Genomic DNA, 23,808 nt, shown 5'->3' on the forward strand with positions numbered 1-23,808 from the left:
GTAAGTTATCAGAAAGACTAAATTGTCCATGATAATGTAGATAGGTTTACATTTTCAGATCTTGGCAAGAGGATTCTAAATTTCATCTCTAAGTATAAACATGTAAATACAGCCAAGACTATTTGGTAAGAGTAACAAAGGAAAACTTGGCTTATCAGAATTAAAATATATATATTTTAAGATTTATTTATTTATGATTACAAGAACTGGGGTACAGGCCAGAAGAGTGGGAGGTGAGAGGATCCATTAGAGACAGAGCGGGGAACAGAACAGGCAGATAGACTAAAGTACACTGCTGAGGGGAGTGAGGGGAGCAGTGGGCGAATCAAGAGAGGTCTGCTGCACCATATGGGTTGCTCCCTGGCCAGCTGGGAATCAAACTCGAGCTGCAGGGGCTGCGGACAATTTCACAGCGCTGCGCTCAACGCACTGTGCCACCGGGGAAGCCCAGAATTAAAATATATTCTAAAGAATATAAATTATATTAAAAAATGGCAAGATACTAGCTCAAAAATAAAAATATTAATAGTAAGACTAGTTAAGTAACAACACAAGTGCATTTCAAATATTATTTTTCATAGTTAAAAAATTATTTTCATAGCTAAATATCTATGAATAACAATTCTGAAAGTAAATTTCTGTAAGTTATTTTACAGATATTAGTTCTGAAAAAAATAATCATCTTGGGGATATTACTGCAAAAGTTAGACATCAGTGAAAAACAGGCTACTCACAAACTTGTAAATCAAATTTTAAGCCATACTATTAAGGACTCAAAAAATATTGCTTTAATTCTTCCTTCAGAAAGACTAAATGAGACATTTTCTCCTTGAATTAAATTTCAAGAAAATCTTCTTTGAGTGATCAATAAAGTCAAATGAATCAAAGGTAATCTTAGTACCAATTTATTTGATACACAGATGAGTTCTGCTTATACCTGCATACCAAACTGACAATGAGAGTAATAGTTGTTGCCCTAAATTTTTAAAGATAATTTAATCATATATTTTGTATATTTTTCATATTCAAATATGAGTGTTCATGATAATATAATATATATGTATAGGAGGGGAACATATATATATATATATAAAATTACTATATATATGTATCCCAGAAACTGCAAATGGGAGTATTATTCAATACAAGACTGAAGGTTTAAGAATCAAGCAGTGGATGGTATAAGTCTGAGTCCAAGAATCAGACAAGGGTAAATGGTGGGTAAGGAGTGAAAGGAAGTCATGGTCTGAGTCGAAAGACTAGACAATAAGGAGCACCAATGATGTGAGAGCCAATTGGTGAAAAATAATTTTTTTAAATGACCAATAGTTATGCAAAGCTAGTAAACAATGGATTCTTTCTCAACTGATATGAAATGCTACCTTTGTCTGGTGCTACATGTTTGTAGGTTTTTGCATCTATTGCTGGATTTTCAATTCTAATCTATTGATTTATCATTTGTGACCTAGTGGTACACAGGCAGGAGACAGTGGAATACTCAGCTGCAGCAAAGAGAGCCAATTTTGACCTTCCCATTTTGTCTTTTTCAAGCCCTCAGAAGATTGGACAATGTTTACCTAAATTGTTGAATGTGAACTTACTGATTCAAATGTTAATTTCTTTCAGTCACAAACAGAAATATCATTTTACCAGTTATGTGTAAATCTCTTAGCCTGGTCAGCATGAATCATAAAATTAACCATCAAAGTTGCCCATTGTGTGCCAGATATTATTCTAAGTTATGTGAGTGAATGGTAAGCAAAAGTTTCAGATTTCATAGAGTTTGAGCTTTGGATAGGAGAGACAGGTATTAATCATAAACTAAGTACACACATATAAACTTAAAAAGTATGACACAACTCCAAAGTTCAGAAGAACATATAAAAGGGGAAGTCAGTTTGAAATAGAAACCCAGGAGTCACTATTCCCATTGGATTCATTGTCAACACTCAGTGTAATTCTTGAGATGTCAGGGAAGGAAGTAATGGTTGAGCTGAAGTGTGAAGGAAGAATTAGGAATTTATTAGTTAGAGTGACTTATGGTATGGAAAGCATGCTGGCTTGTAAAAATTATCTGTGACTGGTGAGTGTGACTGGAACTCAGAATGAGGGGGACTAGCAGGATATTGTTGAACATAGGACTGGAAAGATAGGACTTGCTATCACGAGTGCTATCACGAGTCACATCAAACAATTTTACATTTAATCTTAAGAGCACTGAGAAGTCTTTGAAACAGTTCAAAACAAAAGGCAGACAGCACCATACATGAGGTTTGACAACAAGACTTCATTAGATTCTCTACAGATTTAGGGTTTTCTAGGTTTTGTTATTGAAGTCTCAAGTTTTTGCTTTAAATATTTAGTAGGTTCCTTAAAATCAGTGCTAATACACAGTCAATCTCATGTACTGAGACAAGGTATACTTTGTAGAAGAAGAAAAATAACAAGACAAAAAAACTTCCACCATTTTTTTCAATAATGCACCTGTGGTTTTACCTCAAATGAGAAAACGACATGTTGTCATTCCTCAGTGGTTTATTTTTATTTTTTTCTTATATCGTTCTTTTTTGTACATTTGATTTCTCCCCTCATGTGCAGTCCCCATAATTCTCCCACCACCGCTGCTCTCTGACCATCACCGTAGATCCTTATGCTCTTCCCTCCCCTGTTTTGACACCCTGTGCTCTCCCCATCCTGTATGTCTCCAATCTATGTTAGTTTTGTCTTTTTGTCTGTAAGTTTTGTCTTTTTTCCTGATCTTTTGTATCTTCTGTTCAGTTGCCCTATATTCCCCTTATAATTGTGACCATTCAATATTTTTCCTTCTGACTTATTTTACTTAGCATAATCCCTTCTAGCTCCATCCATGTTGCCACAAATGGCATGAGTTTATCTTTTTTGATTGCTGCCACAAATGGCATGAGTTTATCTTTTTTGATTGCTGAGTGGTATTCTACTGTGTATATACACCACATCTTCTTAATCCATTTGTCTATTTTGGGTCATTTAGTTGTTTCCATATCTTTGCTATTGTAAATAGTGCTGCAAATAAGCATAGGAATTCAGGTTTCCCTTCAAATATTTTTGTGTCCTTTGAGTATATTGCCAGGAGTGGAATCTCTGGGTAATATGGTAGATCCATTTTTAGTGTTTTAAGGATCCTCCACACAGCTTTCCACAGTGGCTGGAACAATCAGTTGCATTCCCACCAACAATGTAAGAGCATTCCTTTTTCTCTGCATCCTCACCAACATATGTTGTTACCAGTTGTTGTTTTTTTTTTTTTTTAATATGAGCCATTCTCATAGGTGTGAGATGGTATCTCATTGTGATTTGACTTGCATTTCCATGATTATAAGTGTTGTACATTTTTTCAAATACTTGTTGGCCATTTGTATTTCTACTTTTAAAAAGTGTCTTTTTCTCTCTGCTGCCCATTTTTTTATTGGGTTGTTTGCTTTGTTTTTGTTGAGTTGTGTAAGCTCTTTGTAGATCTTTGATACAGCCCCTTATCAGTTGCATGGTGTGCAAATATTTTCTCCCATTCCATGGGGTGTCACTTCCTTTTGGTTACTGTCTCTTTCTGTGCAGAAGCTTTTTAGTTTAATGTAGTCCCAGCTGCTTATCTTTTCCTTCATTTTCCTTGCTTCTGGGGATGAGTCTTCAAAGATGTTTCTGAAGTGTATTTCATGGAGTCTTTTGCCTATGTTTTTGTCTACATGTTTTATAGTTTCAAGTCTTATTTTCAAGTATTTAATCCATTTTGGGTTGGTTTTTCTCTATGGCATGATGTGGTAGTCTAGTTCCAATCTTTTGCATGTGGCGGTCCAGTTTTCCCAGCACCAATTGTTGAAGACACTGTCCTTATTCCAGTGGGTATTCTTTGTTCTGTTGTCATATATTAGTTGACTACATATGTGTGTCTTTATTTCTGGGTTTTCAATTTGATTCCATTGGTCTGTGTATCTGTTTTTGTTCCAGTACCATGCTGTTATTATTATTATGGCTTTGTAGTATAGTTTGAAGTCTAAGTGTGTAATATCTCTGTTTTCTTTCCTTTTAGTAAGGAGAGTTTTGGCTATATGAGGTTTTTTGTGATTTCATATGAATTTCGGTAATATTTGTTCTAATATTTTTTGAAGAATGCCATTGAGATTTTTATTGGAATTGCATTGAGTCTGTAAATTGCTTTTGGCAGGATGACTATTTTTATAATATTAATTCTTCCAATCCAGGAGCAGGGAATCTCACTCCATTTCTTTGTGTCTTCTTTTACTTCTTTTAACAATGTTTTATAATTTTCAAACACAACAAAGCAAAAATGGACAATTATAAATCAGAGACATACTGCATGGGAGGAGGAGGGAGAGGCATCAGAGGGAGGTAGGGAGGAGCACAGGGGACTGAGGTGATGGTGCATGGGTGCACTGGTGAAGGAAACTCTATGGGGACTACACCTGAGGGGATGGGGGAAGCAAACACTGTTTAAAAATGAGCAATGATGTAAAAAATAAAAATAATTAAAAAGATAAAATCAGATTGATGTGGCAAAAAAAAAACAACAACAACAATGTTTTGTAATTTTCTTTGTATAGGTCTTTCACCTCTTTTGTTCTTCACTATTTTCTAACCAGCAACAATTGTGAGGTTGTTGATGGAAAAACCCCTTTATTATATTTCCTTTATAATATAAGGAAATATCCACTTAACATACGCCTCATCAGTTTTGGTGATATGGGCCATTATTGTCTTCTACCCAAAAGAAAAAAAAAAATTAGAGAACAAACAGATAAGAAAGTGAGACTTTCCTGGACAACTGATACATAATTTATAAAGTCAATGTCTGAGTGCAAGATTGTGCTGTCTAGGTCCAAGCTCCCTTCCACGTAAATGAAATTTAGCAATCAGACCAATGTCCTAAACTATTTAACAAACCCCTGGCCTGCATAACTAGGAAATCTTATTTTACTATTCAATAGTTTGTGATTCCTTGTTTGCAGGATGAGGCAGAACTCTAATTAATGATATACTACATTAAATATATAACCTAAATCAGCCCACACTCTCATGGACTTGTCCCCTGCTCTGTCTTGCCACACATATACAATTCTTACCTGGATTAGGGGTAGAGAAGCAGAATCAGTAGCACATATGTATGTCACTTATTTATACATCTATAATTGGCTCAATTGTGGAGGCCAAGAAGTCCACACTGCCATCCGCAACCTGGTGACCTAGGAAAGCCATGGTGTGATTCAGTCTGAGTTGAAAGGTGTGAGAAGCAGGTAAGCCAATGGAATAAACCATAGTCCTAGGGGAGACGATGAGATGTCTGAGCTCAATCAGTGAAGCAAGGGAGTGGGGGGGAAATGAGATAAATTCTTCCTCTTTTTTTTTAATTTTATTTTATATAAGAACTGGGGTACAGGCCAGAGGCATGGAAGGGTGAGAGGATTCACCAGAGACAGAGCAGGGAACAGAACAGGTAGACTGATGAAATACACTGCTGAGGGGAGCAGCAGGTGAGACAGGAGAGGCCTGCCATGCCATGTGGGTTTCTCCCTGGCTGGCCGGGAATCAAACCCCGTTGCAGAGGCTGTGGACAGATTCACAGCACTGTGCTTATCCTGCTGTGCCGCCCGGGAGGCCCATAAATTCCTCCTCTTTACCTGCTCTTTATTTTCTTCAAACCCTCATTTTACTGAAACTGCTATTCAAATGCTAATCTCATGCAAAAAAAAAAACTCACAAACACACCCAGAAATACTGTTTAAACTGGGTACTCTGTAGACATCAAGTAAACGCATAAAATTAATTATCATACTACCTATTCTTCATTAATAATACATGCAATTTTTGTTATCTCTTTGATGAATGATGTAGTGAATATGTCCTACTGAGTTCTTTTCAGACAAATTCTATCTACCCTTACCACAGGGTTATATAATAGATTTTTAGCTTTGTCCTTCATGAGCTCTATGACCTTAGGGAAGTTAAATAATTTTTATGTACTTCCTTCTTCTGCTAAGGTTGGGATAATGATGATAATACCTATTTCATAGGATTTGGAGGAACATAAAATGGAAATCAAATGAAGCTTTTAAAACAAGGTCTGTATATAGTAAATGTTCCATGAGTGTTAGCTATTATTATTAATTGTTCTTTCTGGAATGGGCACCAGAACATTGATTCTGGATTCAGCTAGTGTTTCTACAATTCTATTACATGGCTTGCCTGGGGCTTTATGAATTTGACCTTCACATTGTTTTAAGCACAAGAAATTGTGTCAGTTCCAGATTGGCAGAACATCTGTCCTTCCTTATCAGACATTTCTTCTTCATAATCTTAAAACGAACATCTTATCATTCCTTGAATATCCCAGTAGAGTGTTTTGTTTTTTTGAAGATTTATTTATTTATTTATACAAACACTGGGTACAGTCAGAAGCACAGGAGGGTGAGAGAATTCAGACCAGAGTGGGGAACAGAACAGGCAGATTGACGAAGTACACTGCTGAGGGGAGCAGCGGGCATGGCAAGAGAGGTCTGTCGCACCATGTGGGACCCTCGCTGGCAGGCAGGGATCAAACCGGCACTGCAGAGGCTGTGGGGCAGCTTTGCAGCCCAGCGCTCAACTGCTGCACTGACGGAGAGACCCACCAGTAGAGTGTTTTTAATGATCTTTTTCCTTTTCTTATATACCTACATGTTGTACAAGACTTCAAAATCTTCACAGTCCACTAAAAGCTCAGGCTATACTAATATTTTTTTTATTCCAAGTAATAGAAAATACAAATATAAGATAAAATAGCATACAGCTACCTAATTTTTATGATATTCATATTTTATCTCATTGCTATAAACTCAAACTTTATGTTAATTCTACTCTCCTTAAAACATGTTATACTTACTCTAAGCAATAATCATAACAGTATAAATTATACCTCTCATTTACTTTGACCATACTTATTATAAAAGGCAAGCACAAGGTTGATTGATTGTTAGGTTCTCTCTTACTGCTCTCTTCTTTGATCTTCTGTGTATTCCCCATCCATAGCAGTCAAAAAGATTTTGTAGGTCTTTGCTTTCTGTTCTCTGTATTTCAAAATCCATATTTTCCTATGTAAAATTAAGCTAAACATAACTTTTCAAACTCACAAACCCTTGAAATTATGATATCACCTCTTGCTATTCTTCTCTTTCTTCCTTTGATCACTCCCTTTTAATAAGCTATGTTAGCAACTTTATTGCAAAAATCTACAAACGATGTCATCATTGCATTTAAGGCCTTCTACAACCTTCTTGGCAATATCTTCAATATATGGCCAGAATCTGAACACTCCTGTTCTTCTAGGTTTACCTGAATTATTGGAACAACTTTCCATCTGGCTTCCTGATTCTTCCCTTGACCCCTAGCCTGTTTTCAATTTAGCAGTCAGAATGATAAAATTATGTTATTCCTCTACACCAAACTCTTCAATAATTCTGCTCTCATTTGAATATAAGGCTCTACAAGATTGGATTACACATTGTTGTCACTTCTTTGACATCATTTCCCACTGCTTATTTCCCTGGTTACTCTGTTCTAGCCACACTAGCTCTTTGCTGCTCCCGGGACATAACAGGATACTCTCACCATGGGGTCTTTGCACTCTTGTACCCCAGATGTCAGCAGGGTCAATTCTTTTACTTGCTTCAGTCACCTATTCATTGTGGCCTTCCTACGTACCCTACTTAAATTACAAACTCCTTTCCTGTGAATTCCTTATCTTTTTTCGTTGCTTTGTTTCTAGTGCTTATCACAGTCTCAATACTCTGCATCTTCCACTCATCTATTTATTTTTCTTCTCTCCCTAAGATGTAAATCTTCGTTAGTGTAAAAACTTAATTTTGCTTTGTTCGCTTATTAGAATAGTACTTGATATATAAAGACATGCTTGGTTTCATTGTGTTTTGCAGAGATAGTAAGTTCCTTACAAATTGAAAGTTTGTGGTAACCTGAGGTCAAGCAAGTCTATAGGTGCTGTTTTTCCAATAGCATTTGCTCACTTTATTTCACTGTCACATTTTGGTAATTTTTGCAATATTTTAAACTTTTTCATTATTTTTAAATATGATGATCGGTGATCTTTGATGTTACTATTGTAATTGTTTGGGGGTGCCTCAAATGGTACCCATTTAACACAGTAAACTTAATTGATAAATGTATTTTCTGAGTGCTTCACTGACCAGTCATTCCCTTCCTCAATAACCTCTTGAGGCTCCTTATTCCCTAAGACACAATGATATCTAAATTTGGTCAATTAATAGCGCTACAATGGCCCTTAAATGTTCAAGTGAAAGTAGGAGTCACAGTCCTAAAGCCAGAACCTCAGAGCGACAAATAACAATGAAAGAAGGCCAAAAAAAAAAAAGTTATTAAAAGAATAAATAAATAAAATCAAAGGAAAGACAAACACAATGGCAAATACAGATGTTAACATATCAATATTAACTCTAAATGTAAATGGACTAAACTCTTCAATAAAAAGACACAGAGTTGCAGCCTGGATTAAGAAACAAAACCCAACCTTTTGCTGTCTCCAGGAAACACATTTAGCTACAAAAGATAAAAATAGGCTCAAAGTTAAAGGATGGAAAACAATCCTACAAGCAAATGGACCAAAAAAGAAAGCAGGAACAGCTATACTTATATCAGATAAAACAGATTTCAAACTCAAAAAGATAAAAAGAGACCCCAATGGTCACTACATTATGATCAAGGGGACAATACTTCAAGAAGAAATAACACTCATTAACATATACTCACCAAACGAAGGAGCACCAAAATATATCAGACAACTGTTGTCCTCTCTGAAAACAGACATCAGAGAAAACACATACGTAGTGGGAGACTTCAACACACCACTATCAACAATGGATAGATCAACAAGACAAAAAATAAGTAAAGAAACCAAAGCTCTAAATAAAGACCTAGAGCAATTGGGCTTAACAGACATCTATAGAACACTAAACCCCAAAAAAACGGAGTACACATTTTTCTCAAGCGCACACGGATCATTCTCCAGGATCGATCACATACTGGGGCACAAGACAAACATCAACAGATACACCAAGATTGAAATCATATCAACCATCTTTTCTGACCATGAAGGCATCAAACTAGAAATAAACCATAAAAAGAAGGCAAGGAACTTTCCTACCTCATGGAGATTAAAAACCACACTACTGGAAGACCATTGGACTAATGAGGAGATCAAAGAAGAAATTAAAAAATTTTTTGAATTGAACGACAAGGAGGACACCAATATCCTAAATGTATGGGATGCAGCAAAAGCAGTAATAAGAGGAAAATATATAGCAATAGAAGCTCACATCAAGAAACAAGAAAGAACGCAAAGAAACAACCTAATCTCGAAGCTCAAAGATCTAGAAAAAGAACAACAAGAAAACCCCAAAACCAGTAGAAGAAAAGAAATAATAAAAACCAAAGCAGAAATAAATGAAATTGAAACTAAAAAAACAATCCAAAAGATCAATGAAACCAAGAGCTGGTTCTTTGAAAAAATCAATAAAATAGACAAACCCCTAGCCAGGCTCACAAAGGAAAAAAGGGAGAAAGCACAAATAAACAGGATCATCAATGAAAGAGGAGAAATCACAACGGACACAGCAGAAATCAAAAGAATAATCAGTAACTACTATGAACAGTTATATGGAAACAAGTTTAACAATCTAGAGGAGATGGACAAATTCCTACAACTCTACAATCACCCAAAGCTAGATAAAGAAGAAATAGAACACCTAAACAGACCAATTACAATTAGCGAAATTGAAATGGTAATCAAAAACCTCCCCAAAAACAAAAGCCCAGGACCTGATGGATTTACAAATGAATTCTACCAAACATTCAGAGACGAATTAGTGCCTATCCTTCACAAACTCTTCCAAAAAATTGAGAAGGAAGGGACAATACCAAACACGTTCTATGAAGCCAACATTACACTAATACCAAAACCGAACAAGGACAACACAAAAAAGGAAAACTACAGGCCAATCTCCCTAATGAACACTGATGCAAAAATCCTGAATAAAATTTTAGCTATCAGAATCCAACAATGTATCCATAAGATAATTCACCACGACCAAGTTGGATTCATTCCAGGGGCACAAGGATGGTTTAACATCCGAAAATCAATCAACGTTATCCAACACATCAACAAAAAGAAATATAAAAACCATATGATAATATCAATAGATGCTGAGAAAGCTTTCGACAAAGTGCAATACCCATTCATGATAAAAGCCCTTGAAATTCTTGGGATACAAGGAACATACCTCAACATCATAAAGGCCATCTATGACAAGCCAACAGCCAGTATCATTCTCAATGGTGAAAAGCTGAAAGCAATTCCATTAAGATCTGGAACAAGACAAGGATGTCCACTCTCACCATTGCTTTTCAATATAATACTGGAAGTCCTAGCCAGGGCAATAAGACAAGAGAAAGACATCCAAGGAATCCAAATAGGAAAAGAAGAAGTCAAACTATCACTATTTGCAGACGATATGATATTATACATAGAGAACCCCAAAAACTCCACAGAAAAGCTAATTCAACTCATCAATCAGTTCAGTAAAGTGGCAGGATACAAAATCAACACGCAAAAGTCAGTAGCCTTCCTATACACAAACAATAAATCTGAAGAAGAAGAAATCAAAAAGACCATCCCTTTTGTTATTGAAACAAAAAAAATCAAATATTTGGGAATAAATCTAACAAAAGAGGTAAAGGACCTATACAAAGAAAACTATAAAACACTGTTAAAAGAAATAGAAGAAGACACAAAGAAATGGAGAGACATCCCCTGCTCATGGATTGGAAGAATAAACATTATTAAAATGGCCATCCTTCCAAAAGCAATATACAGATTCAATGCTATTCCAATCAAAATTTCAATGTCATTCTTCAAAGAAATAGAACAATTATTGATGAAATTCATATGGAATCACAAAAAACCCCGAATAGCCAAAGCTCTCCTGAAAAAAAAAGAAGGGAATGGAGGCATCAGACTCCCAGACTTCAAACTATACTACAAAGCCATAATCATCAAAACTGCATGGTATTGGAACAAGAACAGACATACAGACCAATGGAATCGAATAGAAAATCCAGAAATAAACCCACAGATTTATGGTCAACTAATCTTTGACAAAGGAGCAAAGAATATGCATTGGAGCAAAGAAAGTTTGTTCAATAAATGGTGCTGGGAAAACTGGGTCGCTACATGCAAAAGAATGAAGCTTGACCACCACCTCACACCATACACAAAAATCAACTCAAAATGGATTAAAGAACTAGACATAAGACCTGAAACCATAAAATATATAGAAGGAAATATAGGCGAAACACTACGTGATTTGCACATCAAAGACATCTTTACAGAAACATCACCCAAAGCAGTGATAGTGAAGGCAAAGATAAACAGCTGGGACTATATCAAATTAAAGAGCTTTTGCACAGCAAAAGAGACAATAACAAAAACAAAGAGAAACCCCACCAACTGGGAGAACATTTTTGCACCCAACACTAATGATAAAGGACTGATCACAAAAATCTGCAAAGAGCTGATGAGACTCAACAACAACAAAGAAAATAATCCAGTCAAAAAATGGGCAGAAGAGCTTAAAAGAAACTTCTCTGAAGAGGAAATGCAAATGGCCAACAGGCATATGAAAAAATGTTCAACATCACTTGTCATCAGGGAAATGCAAATCAAAACTACCATGAGATACCATCTTACACCAGTGAGAATGGCACATATTAAAAAAACTAGCAACAACAAATGTTGGCGAGGGTGTGGAGAAAAAGGAACTCTTCTGCACTCTTGGTGGGAGTGCAAACTGGTCCAACCACTGTGGAAAGCTGTGTGGAGATTTCTGGACCTACTAAACATAGAGCTTCCATATGACCCAGCAATTCCACTCCTAGGTATTTACCCAAAGGACACAGAAACATCAATTCCAAAGAACACCTGCACCCCTATGTTTATAGCAGCACTGTTTACAATAGCTAAGCTTTGGAAACAACCCAAATGCCCAAAAATAGATGACTGGATCAAGAAGATGTGGTACATATATACCATGGAATATTACTCAGCATTCAAAAAAGATAAACACATGCAATTTGCTGCAACATGGATGGCGCTGGAAGGGATCATGCTCAGCGAAATAAGCCAAAAAGAAAAAGAAAAATACCGGATGGTCTCACTCATAGCAGGAATCTAGAAAACTTAAATAAGGGACCAGGAAAATGAATAACTATAAGAAAGTGAAAATCAAAATCAACAAAAAACTATGAACCAGAGACACTTTTAGGGGGGCGGGGGCGGGAGGGGAGGGATTGGGGTCAGAATGGGGGGCTGCAATTGTATGGGGAATATAACAATAAAATTTATAAAAAAAAAAAAAAAAGTGCCTTGCACACACACAAAATAAATAAATAAATAAATAAATCTTAAAAAAAAAAAAAAAAAAAAAAGAAAGTAGGAGTCACATGTCTTTCACTTTGAATCAACAATGAGAAATGATTAAACTTAGTAAGAAAGGCATATTGAAAACAGGCCAACAACTAGGCGCTTGTGTCAAACAGCTAGTCAAGTGTGAATGCAAAGAAAAACTGCTTGACAGATTTTTAAAATGCTACTCCAGTGAACACATGTGTGATAAAAATGTGAAACAACCTTTTTGCTGATCAGAGGAAATTTTAGTGGTCTGGATAGATCTAACCTGTCAGATCATTCCTTCAAGCCAGAGCTGAATCCAGAACAAAATCCTTTATTCTCTTTAGGTCTGTGAAGGCAGGGAGAGGTGGAAGGCTGCAGAAGAAGAGTTTATAGGTAGCAGAGGGTGGTTCATGAAGTTTAAGGAAATAAACCATTTCATTACATAAAATTGTGAAATGAGGGCCTCCCCGGTGGCCCAGCGCTTGAGCACTGGGTTGCGAAGCTGCCCGCAGCCTCTGCAGTGCCGGTTCGATCCCTGGCTGCTCCCTGGCCACGGGAGGAGGGTTCTGCATGGCACGCAGACCTCTCCTGCCGCCCGCTGCTCCACTCAGCAGTGTACTTCTGTCTTTCTGCCTGCTCTGCTCCCCGCTCTGCCTCTGGTGAATTCTCTCACCCTCCCACGCTTCTGACTGTATCCAGTGCTTGTATAAATAAAATAAATAAATAAATCTTTAAAAAAAAATTGTGAAATAAAGTAGCAAGTGCTGATGGAGAAGGTGCAGCAAGTTAGTCAGAAGATCTAGCAACACTTTAAGGGAAAATATCTACTTCCAGGTTTTATAGCCTTATTTTTCAAAGAAAAATGATCGAAAGTGTTCATTAATAACCAAAAATTGGAAAGTTGCCCAGAAGCTCATCATTAATGGAATGATTTAATAATTATCTATGTGTGGGATATAAAAATGATATATTGTATTAAATATAATATTATAATATTAATATAATCTTAAATAAATTTGTTACTATTAAATTTCAAAGTATTGTATATAAAAACATCTAAGATAATTGATGAAGGTGGCTACACTATACAACAGATTGTCAATGTAAATTATGCTTTAATTAAAGTATGTACATTTTTTAGACATAATGTTATTGCACACTTAATAGATTACAGTATAATGTAAAAATAACTTTTGTATGCACCGGGAAAGCAAAAATTTGTATAACTCATTTTATTGTGATATTAGCTTTACTGCAATGGTGTACAATTGAACCCACAAAATCTCCAAGGTGTGCCAATAGGAGGTTTTTGATTACTTTTCTTGAATCAATGAAACTATTCTCAATTTTCTTTTCCTACTTTAGCTTCCTTTTGTTTGTTCACCCAATACTTACTGAACACATTATATTCTAGGCATTTTGTTGAAGTTAAAAAAAAATTAGTAAGACAACCTCTCAAAGTGTTCACAGACTAGTAGAAGGTGTAAATATGCAAACCGATCATTACAACACAATGATACATATGTTCATAATGAAACCTCATGCATTATATTTTAGAACATAAAAGGGGAAGTGACTAGTTTTACATCAGTGTCAAAGATAGGAAAAGACTTGCTGAGTAAGTAGCTACTGGATTTCAGAAGCAGAGAGTAGGTAGCCACAGGATTTCCAAGCAGAAAGGACAGTAATAGTCTGGAAAAAACAGATATTGGAGCTGCAATTGGTTAGTAAAACTAGAGTAAAAGGTGGCAGGAGAGAAGATTGAAAAAGGTAAGAAAAGCCCAGAATTTGGAAGCCTTTATGTGCTAGGAGTCTGAACCATTCTATTTAAGAAGTTGAAAGTCATTGAAACCTTTTAGTCAGGAAGGTGTTAGGTTAGGCTTGTTTTCTAGCGACTTTAGAGAGGTCTACTGGTACGATGAAATTTAGATGGGAGGGGATTGTCATCAGAGGCAAGGTGCAGGTAGATTATTTTGGAGTAATTCCTGATGTTTCCTTTCTTCACTCCTAGTTCTCTCGTTTACTCTCAGTGGACTAAACACAGTGAAATCTTATTCATTAATTCAACCAATATGGATTAAGTCCTACTCTGGGTGCAAACTTTTTGGGGATTATACAAGTGGACAAGATAGACAGAGCTCCTTCCTTAACAAATTTATAGTTTAGCAGAAAACAGGAAACAAATAATAGCAGATAAAAACAATAGAAATTATTGTAAATACCAAAACAGTCTCTATTTTAACATATTTGAGTTTGTTTTATTTTAGATTGCATCACTCTTCTTATTCAATGAACATTTACCTTGAAGAATATCTTTATTTTGATCGTATGCCTTGTAATGCAAGGTCATGCATGAACTCTGAAATGCTATAAATTAGGAAATGTTGTAAGCAACAGTACATAAATTTCAGTCATGTATTTGTCCTGTCATCATATTATAATTGGGGGAGGGGCGAGGGAGTTTGGGTAGAGAATTAATAAAATTAAAAAAAGTATTAAAAAAAGTATTAAAATACTTAAAGTAATTTGGCTAAACAGAGGAGCAAATAAGTAGAAGATATCAAATATTATCATGACTCCAAGGAGAATTTAACAGTCAAGTCTGTATAGGTTAATAAAAAGGAATAAGGCTTCCAAAGCTGGTTATTTCCTTTTTTTAAATCCGATTTTTGATATTTAGACTTTGTATCTGAGGAAGAATTTTTCAATAAAGTTACTGAACTTTAATTCAGTTATCTCTGGAAAAATATATTGCAAAATAAGAAAAAAGGAGAGAGAGGGCCTCCCCGGTGGCGCAGCAGTTGAGCGCTGGGTTGCGAAGCCTCTGCGGCCTCTGCGGCGCCGGTTCGATTCCCGGCTGCTCCCCAGCCACCGCAGGAGGGTCCCACATGGCGCGCAGACCTCTCCTGCCGCCCGCTGCTCCCCTCAGCAGTATACTTCGGTCCTTCTGTCTGCTCTGCTCCCCGCTCTGGCTCTGGTGAATTCTCTCACCCTCCCACGCTTCTGACTGTACCCAGTGCATGTATAAACAAACAAACAAATAAATAAATAAAAATTCATGCCTCTTTAAAAAAAATAAAATAAAATAAAAAAACTCACTCTGCAGTGTGACTTCATGCTTTAAAAAAAAAAGAAAAGAAAAAAAAAAGAAAAAAGGAGAGAGAAGAAAAATATAAAAATCTGGGCCGCCCCTGGTGGTGCAGGCAGTTGAGCCCAGTGTTGTGAAGCTGTCAGCAGCCTCTGCAGCACCAGTTCAATCCTGGCCTGCCGGCAAGGGTCCCACATGGCGCGGGAGACCTCTCCTGTTGCACCCACAGCTCCCCTCAGCAGTGTATTTCGTCAATCTGCCTGTTCTGTTCCCAGCTCTGTCTCTGCTGAATCCTCTCACCCCCATGTATCTGGCCTGTACCCTGGTTCTTGTATAAATAAATAAATATAACTTTAAAATATATATAAAAAAACAATTAATTGATGGAGAGCCACATACAAAAATATGTTAACAACATCATTATCTAGTTTCATATGCAAAAATTAATTAAAAGTAGATTAAAGACTTGAATATAATCCCCAAAACCATAAAATGCATAGAAAGAAATATTGGTAATGCACTCTTGTATATCAGCTTCAGAGCTGGGAAAGGAAACATGAGCAAAAATTAACAAATAGGACTATATCAAACTAAAAAGTTTTTAAACAGTGAAAGAAACCACCACAAAAAAAAAATCAACCTATAGACTGGGAGAAGATATTTGACCATCAACTGTCCAATAAGGAGTGAATTTCCAAAATATGTAAAGAATTCATACAACCTAACAATAACAAACACAATCAAAAAAAAAAAATGGGCATTTGTTCCCCGACCAGGGAGCTACCCACATGGCACAGTGGACCTCTCCTGGCTTGCCCACTGCTCCCCTCAGCAATGTGTTTTAGTCTGCCTGTTATGTTTCCCACTCTCTCTGGTGTGTCCTCTCACCACCCACGCCTCTGGCCTGTACCCCAGTTCTTGTATGCATAGATGAATGAATCTTTAAAAAAAATGGGCAAAAGATATTGATGCTTCTCCAGGAAAGACATTTAGAGGCAGATAGACACATGAAAACATGCTCAACATCACTCATTATGAGGAAAATGCAAATCGAAACTACAGTGAGATATCACCTCCCCTCCGTGAGAACGGCCTACAGAAAAAAGAGAGGAAACCACAAATGTTGATGAGGATGTGGAGAAAAAGAAACAGTATTCTGTTAGTGGGAATATAAATTGGTGCATCCTCTACAATATCTAGAAGGTTAAGATATTCATTGAAATAATGTATATTATTAATAATTATATTAATGTTACCCATATACTAATAATTATTTTTGGATATAATTTTTGTACCTTTTAGACTGTCTCATCAGAGCAGACTTGGGACATTTCCATCAAGTTTAATTGTAAGATTGAAATTCTTGCAGCATTTTCTCATTGTCATAGAGGTTAGCAATGCCTTTATACCTTCTTTTTGAGCTCTAACATAATGCTAGCATTACGCTAACAGGCTCTAGAAGAGATATCTTGAGCAAACTGACATCTACATCCACTAGGGATAAATCCTACAGAATTTTGTTTCTTATCTGTCCTTGTTTCATCATGAAGCCACTAAAACAGGACACCTGTAGTCCTTCTTGATCCTAAAATCAGCATATGAGACACTCTTTTAGCCTCTATTCATGAAAACATGGAATACGTGTACTTGTACATCTAGACTAAGATTTCAGGACATCACTCCCAAACTGACAGCAGTTACTAAAACTCACTCTCACCAACATTTCAAACATAGGAACTATGACAACACCTTTCTGGATTTAATTGCAAATCTTCCCATGTGCCAAGGCTACTCTGAAGCCATGTTATCTGAAACCTATGTCTGAAATCTACTTATCAATCCATTCAGACATACTTCACCTCATTAGTTTTAACAGGTCTAATTTTACTATTAAGAAACTGTTGAAAAGATGTAACAATTACCAATTCAGTTTGGCTTAAAGTCTTCATGAAGTTCATTTAATTCCTTGGGACATAGGTGGAGACCATTTTAAGTTTCCTTCCAACAACAAAACAATGTACTTCAAATATTCGTTTTCTCAAACCCTAGCATAGCTGAATTTAGCATTAACTTTTGTAATTTATTTAATCTGGGGGAAAAACTGGTACTATAGACTCAAAAAAAAAAAAAGATTGTTCTATTCTTACATAGAATACTAGCTGGCTAAAAAAGCTCAGTTCTGCTTTTTATATATATAATGTTCTAAACCTAAAGAAACTTAGAGAAGTGGTTAAAAATGTGGATTTGAGTTCAAATTTCTGTATGGGATCCTGGATCCAAATTTCCATCTGCCATTTACTGATTGTATTATATTACACAGCTTTTAAACTTCATGATCTCTTAGATTCTCTTCTTTAAAATAAATATAGTCATAGCCCTTCTTGGGTCAGGATTAAGGATTAAGTGAGGAAGCACATGACTCAGAGTTCAATAAATGTTAGTCATTAATTTTAATTTCTTTCCTCAAATGCATTAGGAGTTCTTTAAGGGCAAGGACTTGATCATTTCTCTTTATACCTATAATGCGCAATGCAATTGCTCAATAAATACGATATATTTTGTTGTTATGAAATTCTTATCTCTAATGGAACCATCTGCATTATGCTAAATTAAAAAAAATAATAATGTATGACCTGGGGCATCATATTGCCAGAGCACAGTATGTGGTGGCAAAGAGCAGGGAACTCCTTCCAATATTGTTCACAAATTTGATCACATCAGTCTCCCCCAAATTTCCAAGTTATATGATATCTTTTTATTTTCTTCAGTAAAGATGATTTGCTGGTAGCATAGGAAACATTTCCTAAGAAAGTAGCTTTTAAACTAAGCCAGAATGAAAAATTACTAGTCAGGTGATGATGATGAAGAGGAGGATGAGGATGATGATGATGTGTGTGTGTGTGTGTGTGTGTACATGCAAGCACATGTTGGGCAATTTTAATAGGCAGTAGAGGGCCGAGAGGTCTGACAGTAGGGAAACAAAGCACGGCAAAGCTCCAAGGCTCTGACTAAAGGTTAATATGGCTGGATTTTATTTATTTTTTAAATATATATATATCATTTTGTCTTTTAATATACTTTATATTTATTTATTTTATTCTATTTATTTTAATATATATATATTTTACATCATTGTTCATTTTTGTACAATGCTTGATTGCTCCTCTCACATACAGGGCCACAAGACAAACATCAATAGATACGTTAAGATTAAAATCATACCAGCAATCTTTTCTGATCATAAAGGCATCAAACTAGAAGTAAACTTGTGGCTGGATTTTAAGTGAGCAAGGAGTGAAGTAGCCTAAGGCTAGATAGATGAGGAGAAAAACAGATGCTGGAGTGCCTTTGGAGCTGAACCTGAGATCAAGGGAAAGCTTTTGCAAATTTTACTAGGGGTATGACTTGGTCATATGTGCATTTTCATAAATTTGGCTACTATTTTGAATGCCAGTAAGAGAGGCTGTGCAATGGATGTGGAGAAACTAATTAGGTAGTGCTGGTCAATTAATAGTAAGAGAGAAGAGCAGTTTGCACAAGGTTATTGCTATCATTTTGAAGATGGATCTGATTGGACAGAGAAGGTAAGGGAGAAGAGGGTGTCAGGCATGACTCCTCCCTTCCCCTTAGGTTTCTGATAAAAAGTAAATGGTGGTGTTGTTTACTTAGACTTGAATTCTAAAAAACAGGCCAATTTGGAGACAGGATCAAGAAGAGCTCAGTGCTTAATGTGAGATGATAGTGCTATCCTGGTGGCAATTTCCACAGTGTGATCTTTAGACTTTACTGCCTTTAACCAAAATGATGGAGAATGAGGAAAACTTGTGTACAGAAGAGTAAGACAGTTTGATTTTGCCTTGTGATGAAATGGAAAAAGGATAATATACTAGGCTTGTGTGAGCATAATTTGATTTTAACACATAGTAATCAAATAAAAGAAAAGGAACAAAGGTAGAACTAATAGAAAAATATCAATTGCAAACTAAATTGTCAGAACTAGAAAGGAATACTGATGTATGACTTACCAATTAGAAGGAACACAACAGCTACAAGGTCACAGTGTGCTATTGCAAGCAGTAGAGACAATACAGTCAAATATTTGGCAGAATTACAGAATACCTAGCTGGAACTAACGCAAGGGAAATCAACTAAAGATAAGAATCGCAATTCATCCATGTCTCAAGAAAAGGTCACACAATAAATTTAAGTCTATGTGCAAAAATTGTTTTGTAATTTTTTACATTACCGTAGCTACCATCATCCCCTCATTTTCCATGTTAATATCATTTCAGGTATTTTAATACTTTTATATTAATTATAACAAAAAATACAAGTTTTTAATTTCTTTTATCCTTTTTTTTCAAGCTTTGTACAATAGAATAAACCTTGGGCCAGTTGGTTGGCTTTAGAATCTTGAATAATTGGATTGTAGATACTACTCAGGCAAATAGAAAAAGATACTCAGAACCTATAGTTCTCCTGCATCCTGAAGGATGGTAATTAAAACAGGCAAGTTTGATCAAGGGCAAAAATAAAATCAAGATGAACAAAATTTTATACAAAAGTGAAGAGAATATGATTATCTCCAACATGTATCCCACACTACCCAATCTAACCTCCTATTAGAATCCTCTTTCAACATGACAGAAAGAATAGCAAAGGCAGTGTCAGAAAACCTATGTTGTTACCTGACTTTTTTTTCTTACTGATTATATAGCTTAGGTCAAGTTCCTTAGCATTTGAGAGACACAGTGTATTGAAAGTACTGCAAAAGATGACATTCTCTTACAAGTTTAAACCTAGAGAAAGCCACAGGAGCATGAAAATTACCCTACAATAAAAATTATTTTACAGAAATAATTGTAAAAGTATTAATATTCAAGGATTTTCAAAATCTTTTTTTTTTCCACTGTCAAATGATCCTTTATTGTGATTTTCCTTGATTTTTCTTAACTAGCAGGGCACTCCACTGCGCCGCTGTTGATGTCATCGATGATGTCGTGAGGGTGGCGGCCATCAACGTTGCAGCCCACGGACTGGGCGGTACCGAGGATCTCTTTAATGGTGCCAGAGAGTTCTCTAGCTAAAGATCGGTGCCGCATCTGCCGAGCTATGCTGACAATCTCGTCGAACGTGATATTCCCACTGTGCTTAATGTTCTTCTGCTTCTTCCTGTCCCTCGGTGGTTCCTTAAGCGCTTTGATGATGAGGGCAGAGGCTGAAGGTACCACCTCAATCTGGGCCTGTCTGTTTTGAATGGTGAGTTTCACTGTTATCCTCAGCCCCTTCCAATCACCAGTTGCCTTGGCAATGTCATCACCAACTTTTTTTGGAGACAGACCCAGGGGTCCAATCTTGGGGGCCAGGGCAGACGTGGCACCGACTTCCCCCCCGGTGCACCGCAGGTACACGACTTTGACTTCGTTGGGATCGAACTTAGGCGGCATGGCGGAGGCGGCTGGTGTCGGATGAACCCGGATTCGGGACGACCGAAGAAAGTTGCACCTTGGCCTCCTCCGAGCCGAAAGCCGAAAGGATTTTCAAAATCTTAATGGAACCACTAAAACTTTCCTTAGCTCTATCCTGTCTTGGCTCAAAAATGTCTACCCTGGTCATCCTACTGAAAATTGCAATTTTTCCCCAACTAGCACACCCAGTCTCTTTCTCTTGTTTCTCCCATAGCATTTTCTACCTCAATATACTACTTACTTAATAAACCTACTTTTTTTTTAAATGGCATTTTACATTTTTTTTATATAGAGGCATGTTTTTTATTTTATTTATTTATTTGTTTGTTTGTTTATACATGCACTGGGTACAGTCAGAAGCACGGGAGGGTGAGAGAATTCACCAGAGCCAGAGCAGGAAGCAGAGCAGGCAGAGGGACTGAAGTACACTGCTGAGGGGTGCAGCGGGCGACAGGAGAGGTCTGCGCCATGTGGGACCCTCCTCCAGTGGCCGGGGAGCAGCCGGGGATCGAACCGGCGCCGCAGAGGCTGCGGGCAGCTTCACAACCCAGCGCTCAACCGCTGCGCCACCAGGGAGGCCCAATATACTTACTTTAAAAAAAATTTTTCAATCTACCTGCCCTCACCACCAAATATAAGTTCTACTGGCCAGAGTTTTCTGCTTGTTTTGATCATGAGTGTATGCCAAGAATCTAGACTAGCACATGACATAACTTAGGTTCTCAATATTGTTGAATGAATGAATGAATGAGTGAATTCCTAATACAAACTTGAAATGAAACATTCTCTAATTTAAGCTACAACTTTAGAAACAGATCAAACAAAGTATGCATTGTCTAAGTAGATTTGTCTTTTGAAATAATACAAGCCTTTAAAAAAAAAAAAGTGAGAGAACATCAGTCCTTTGAACTGAGTTGACCTTGTTCCCAGGAGAGAGTTCATTTAAGATTAGGCATGTTCAAAGTCAATGAATCATAAAGCAATTAAAAACTGAAAAGGAAATAACCTTTTTTATGATCTCTGCAAATTCAAAAACTACATAGAGTGATGTTGTTATTATGATGTTAGGAACTCCTCAGTGTTAAACTCTGAGGGCAAAAGGTTTCACTATAAAGTAAGAAAATGATTAAATGGATATATATACAAGGATCGAGCCAATCAAATAAGTATTGAAGCTTAAAGAAATTTACCTTCAGTAATAATCTTCAGAATAAATTTACTAAACATATAAGAAAACTGCACTTAATACTTTACAGCCATAGTTTATATTTTACTGAAATTTCTCTCAATTAAGTTCCTCACTAGTTTCAGTAATAACAACAGAACAACAGAAATAAACTTTCAGGAATTCAGCAAACTTCTTTACATTTACTGAGTCATTTTACAAATGAATTTCACTTGCACAGAGAATAAATAAAGTTCAATATCAAAGACAAACTTTAAGATGTACCTTAAAAGCAGACTATAGATCTGGGTCATTCAGCAGGGGCTGGGGAGAGAGAGGGAGAGGAGAAAAGCAGGGAGAGGGAATACAATGGACTATGGTGGAGGACTATCGTGCTTTGGTTGTGGGAAAATTATAGGGACCACCCCTGAGAGAAGAAATCCTAGATTGTGAAAAAATAAAGAGGTAAAATTAAACAAATAAAAAAGAAAAGCTTTAAAAATAGTCTAATATCAAATAACCAGGACTTAAACTCAATTTAGTGCTAAAGCTTACGTTCTTCACTGCAATGCTAAGTTGTCTCTTGTTTCAGAAGCTTAAATTTATCAGTAAAAGGCAAAATTTGCTACTATTGAGGACACTCAAAGCCTATTTCAATAGATTCTAAAGACAAAATCAAAAATAGAAAGTTAAAACTACTTTATTTTGTGAGGACATTGAAATTGATTCATAGTATTTACTTTGAGAAGAACAGTGGGCATTTTAGGCACAACGATCTGTTTGTAAAAACAAAATAATCACTTGTATAGTAAAATGATGTTAATGATTTTCACCCTTGAAAACATAAATACACACAATTTCAGGGACTTTGGGCCTATTTATCTTAGTTTTGTCCATATCTAGCAGACTATCTGCCACATAGTTAGTGCTCAGTATAAATGATTTGTAAAGAAAAGAACAATCAAAAAAGAAAGAATTGCTCCAGCTAAGCCATCTATATTTGTTTGGCTATGCTTTAAAAATGTGAAATTATGTTGTTAATGGGAATTTTTCCAAGTCCATTCAACAGCAGAAATTGAATACTGTCTATACTGTGCTTTGTATTAGTCAGTAGCTATACAGCATAAAAAAGGGGACCAGATTCCTACTCTCATTAACCACTCTTCAGAGGAATTACAATAAAGTCATTATTTTGCCTTCCTTCCTCTTTATTATCTTTCTCAGATAGAGAAATGTGATGGCTAGACAGGAAAAGAATTCCAGGCTTTTGATCTCCATGACTCCAAGGTTGAAATGGAAGTAGAAAGTGGATAAAATGTACCCAAGTTACACAGACAGATGACAAAACCAAAGCCAGAATCCAGTTATTTCAATCTACCATATTTTCTTATCACTTAAAGTCCATTTCCCTCTACTGTACCTCTTTCTTTCCTTAGAAACATACAGAAGAAAATTTTCAGAAATATTAGTATTTTTGAAGTAAAGTAGAATCCTGGGAGTTTGCAATGTTGTTTGTTTTCGCCAGTTCATTTTGTTCTTCACTAAAAGTGACTTAGCACCTTAGCAAACAAAACACAAATCG

The 23,808-nt window shown here is 36.3% G+C and overlaps 1 protein-coding gene across 1 annotated transcript; it reads right to left on the reverse strand.

Annotated features, from left to right (window-relative positions):
* Window positions 1-20,505: 20,505 nt before the first annotated feature.
* Window positions 20,506-21,682, reverse strand: LOC311168317 (large ribosomal subunit protein uL11). Its single transcript, XM_084229698.1, has one exon. The coding sequence runs from the start codon at window positions 21,038-21,040 to the stop codon at window positions 20,543-20,545; it is 498 nt and encodes a 165-aa protein (XP_084085824.1). The 5' UTR covers window positions 21,041-21,682; the 3' UTR covers window positions 20,506-20,542.
* Between the last annotated feature and the right edge of the window lie 2,126 nt (window positions 21,683-23,808).

This window comes from Talpa europaea, assembly GCF_964194135.1.
Source record: "Talpa europaea genome assembly, chromosome: 3".
Lineage (NCBI taxonomy): Eukaryota > Metazoa > Chordata > Mammalia > Eulipotyphla > Talpidae > Talpa > Talpa europaea.

Coding starts and splice junctions, on each gene's coding strand:
- LOC311168317 (XM_084229698.1), bottom strand. CDS start 21,040: ATGCCGCCTAAGTTCGATCCCAACGAAGTCAAAGTCGTGTACCTGCGG.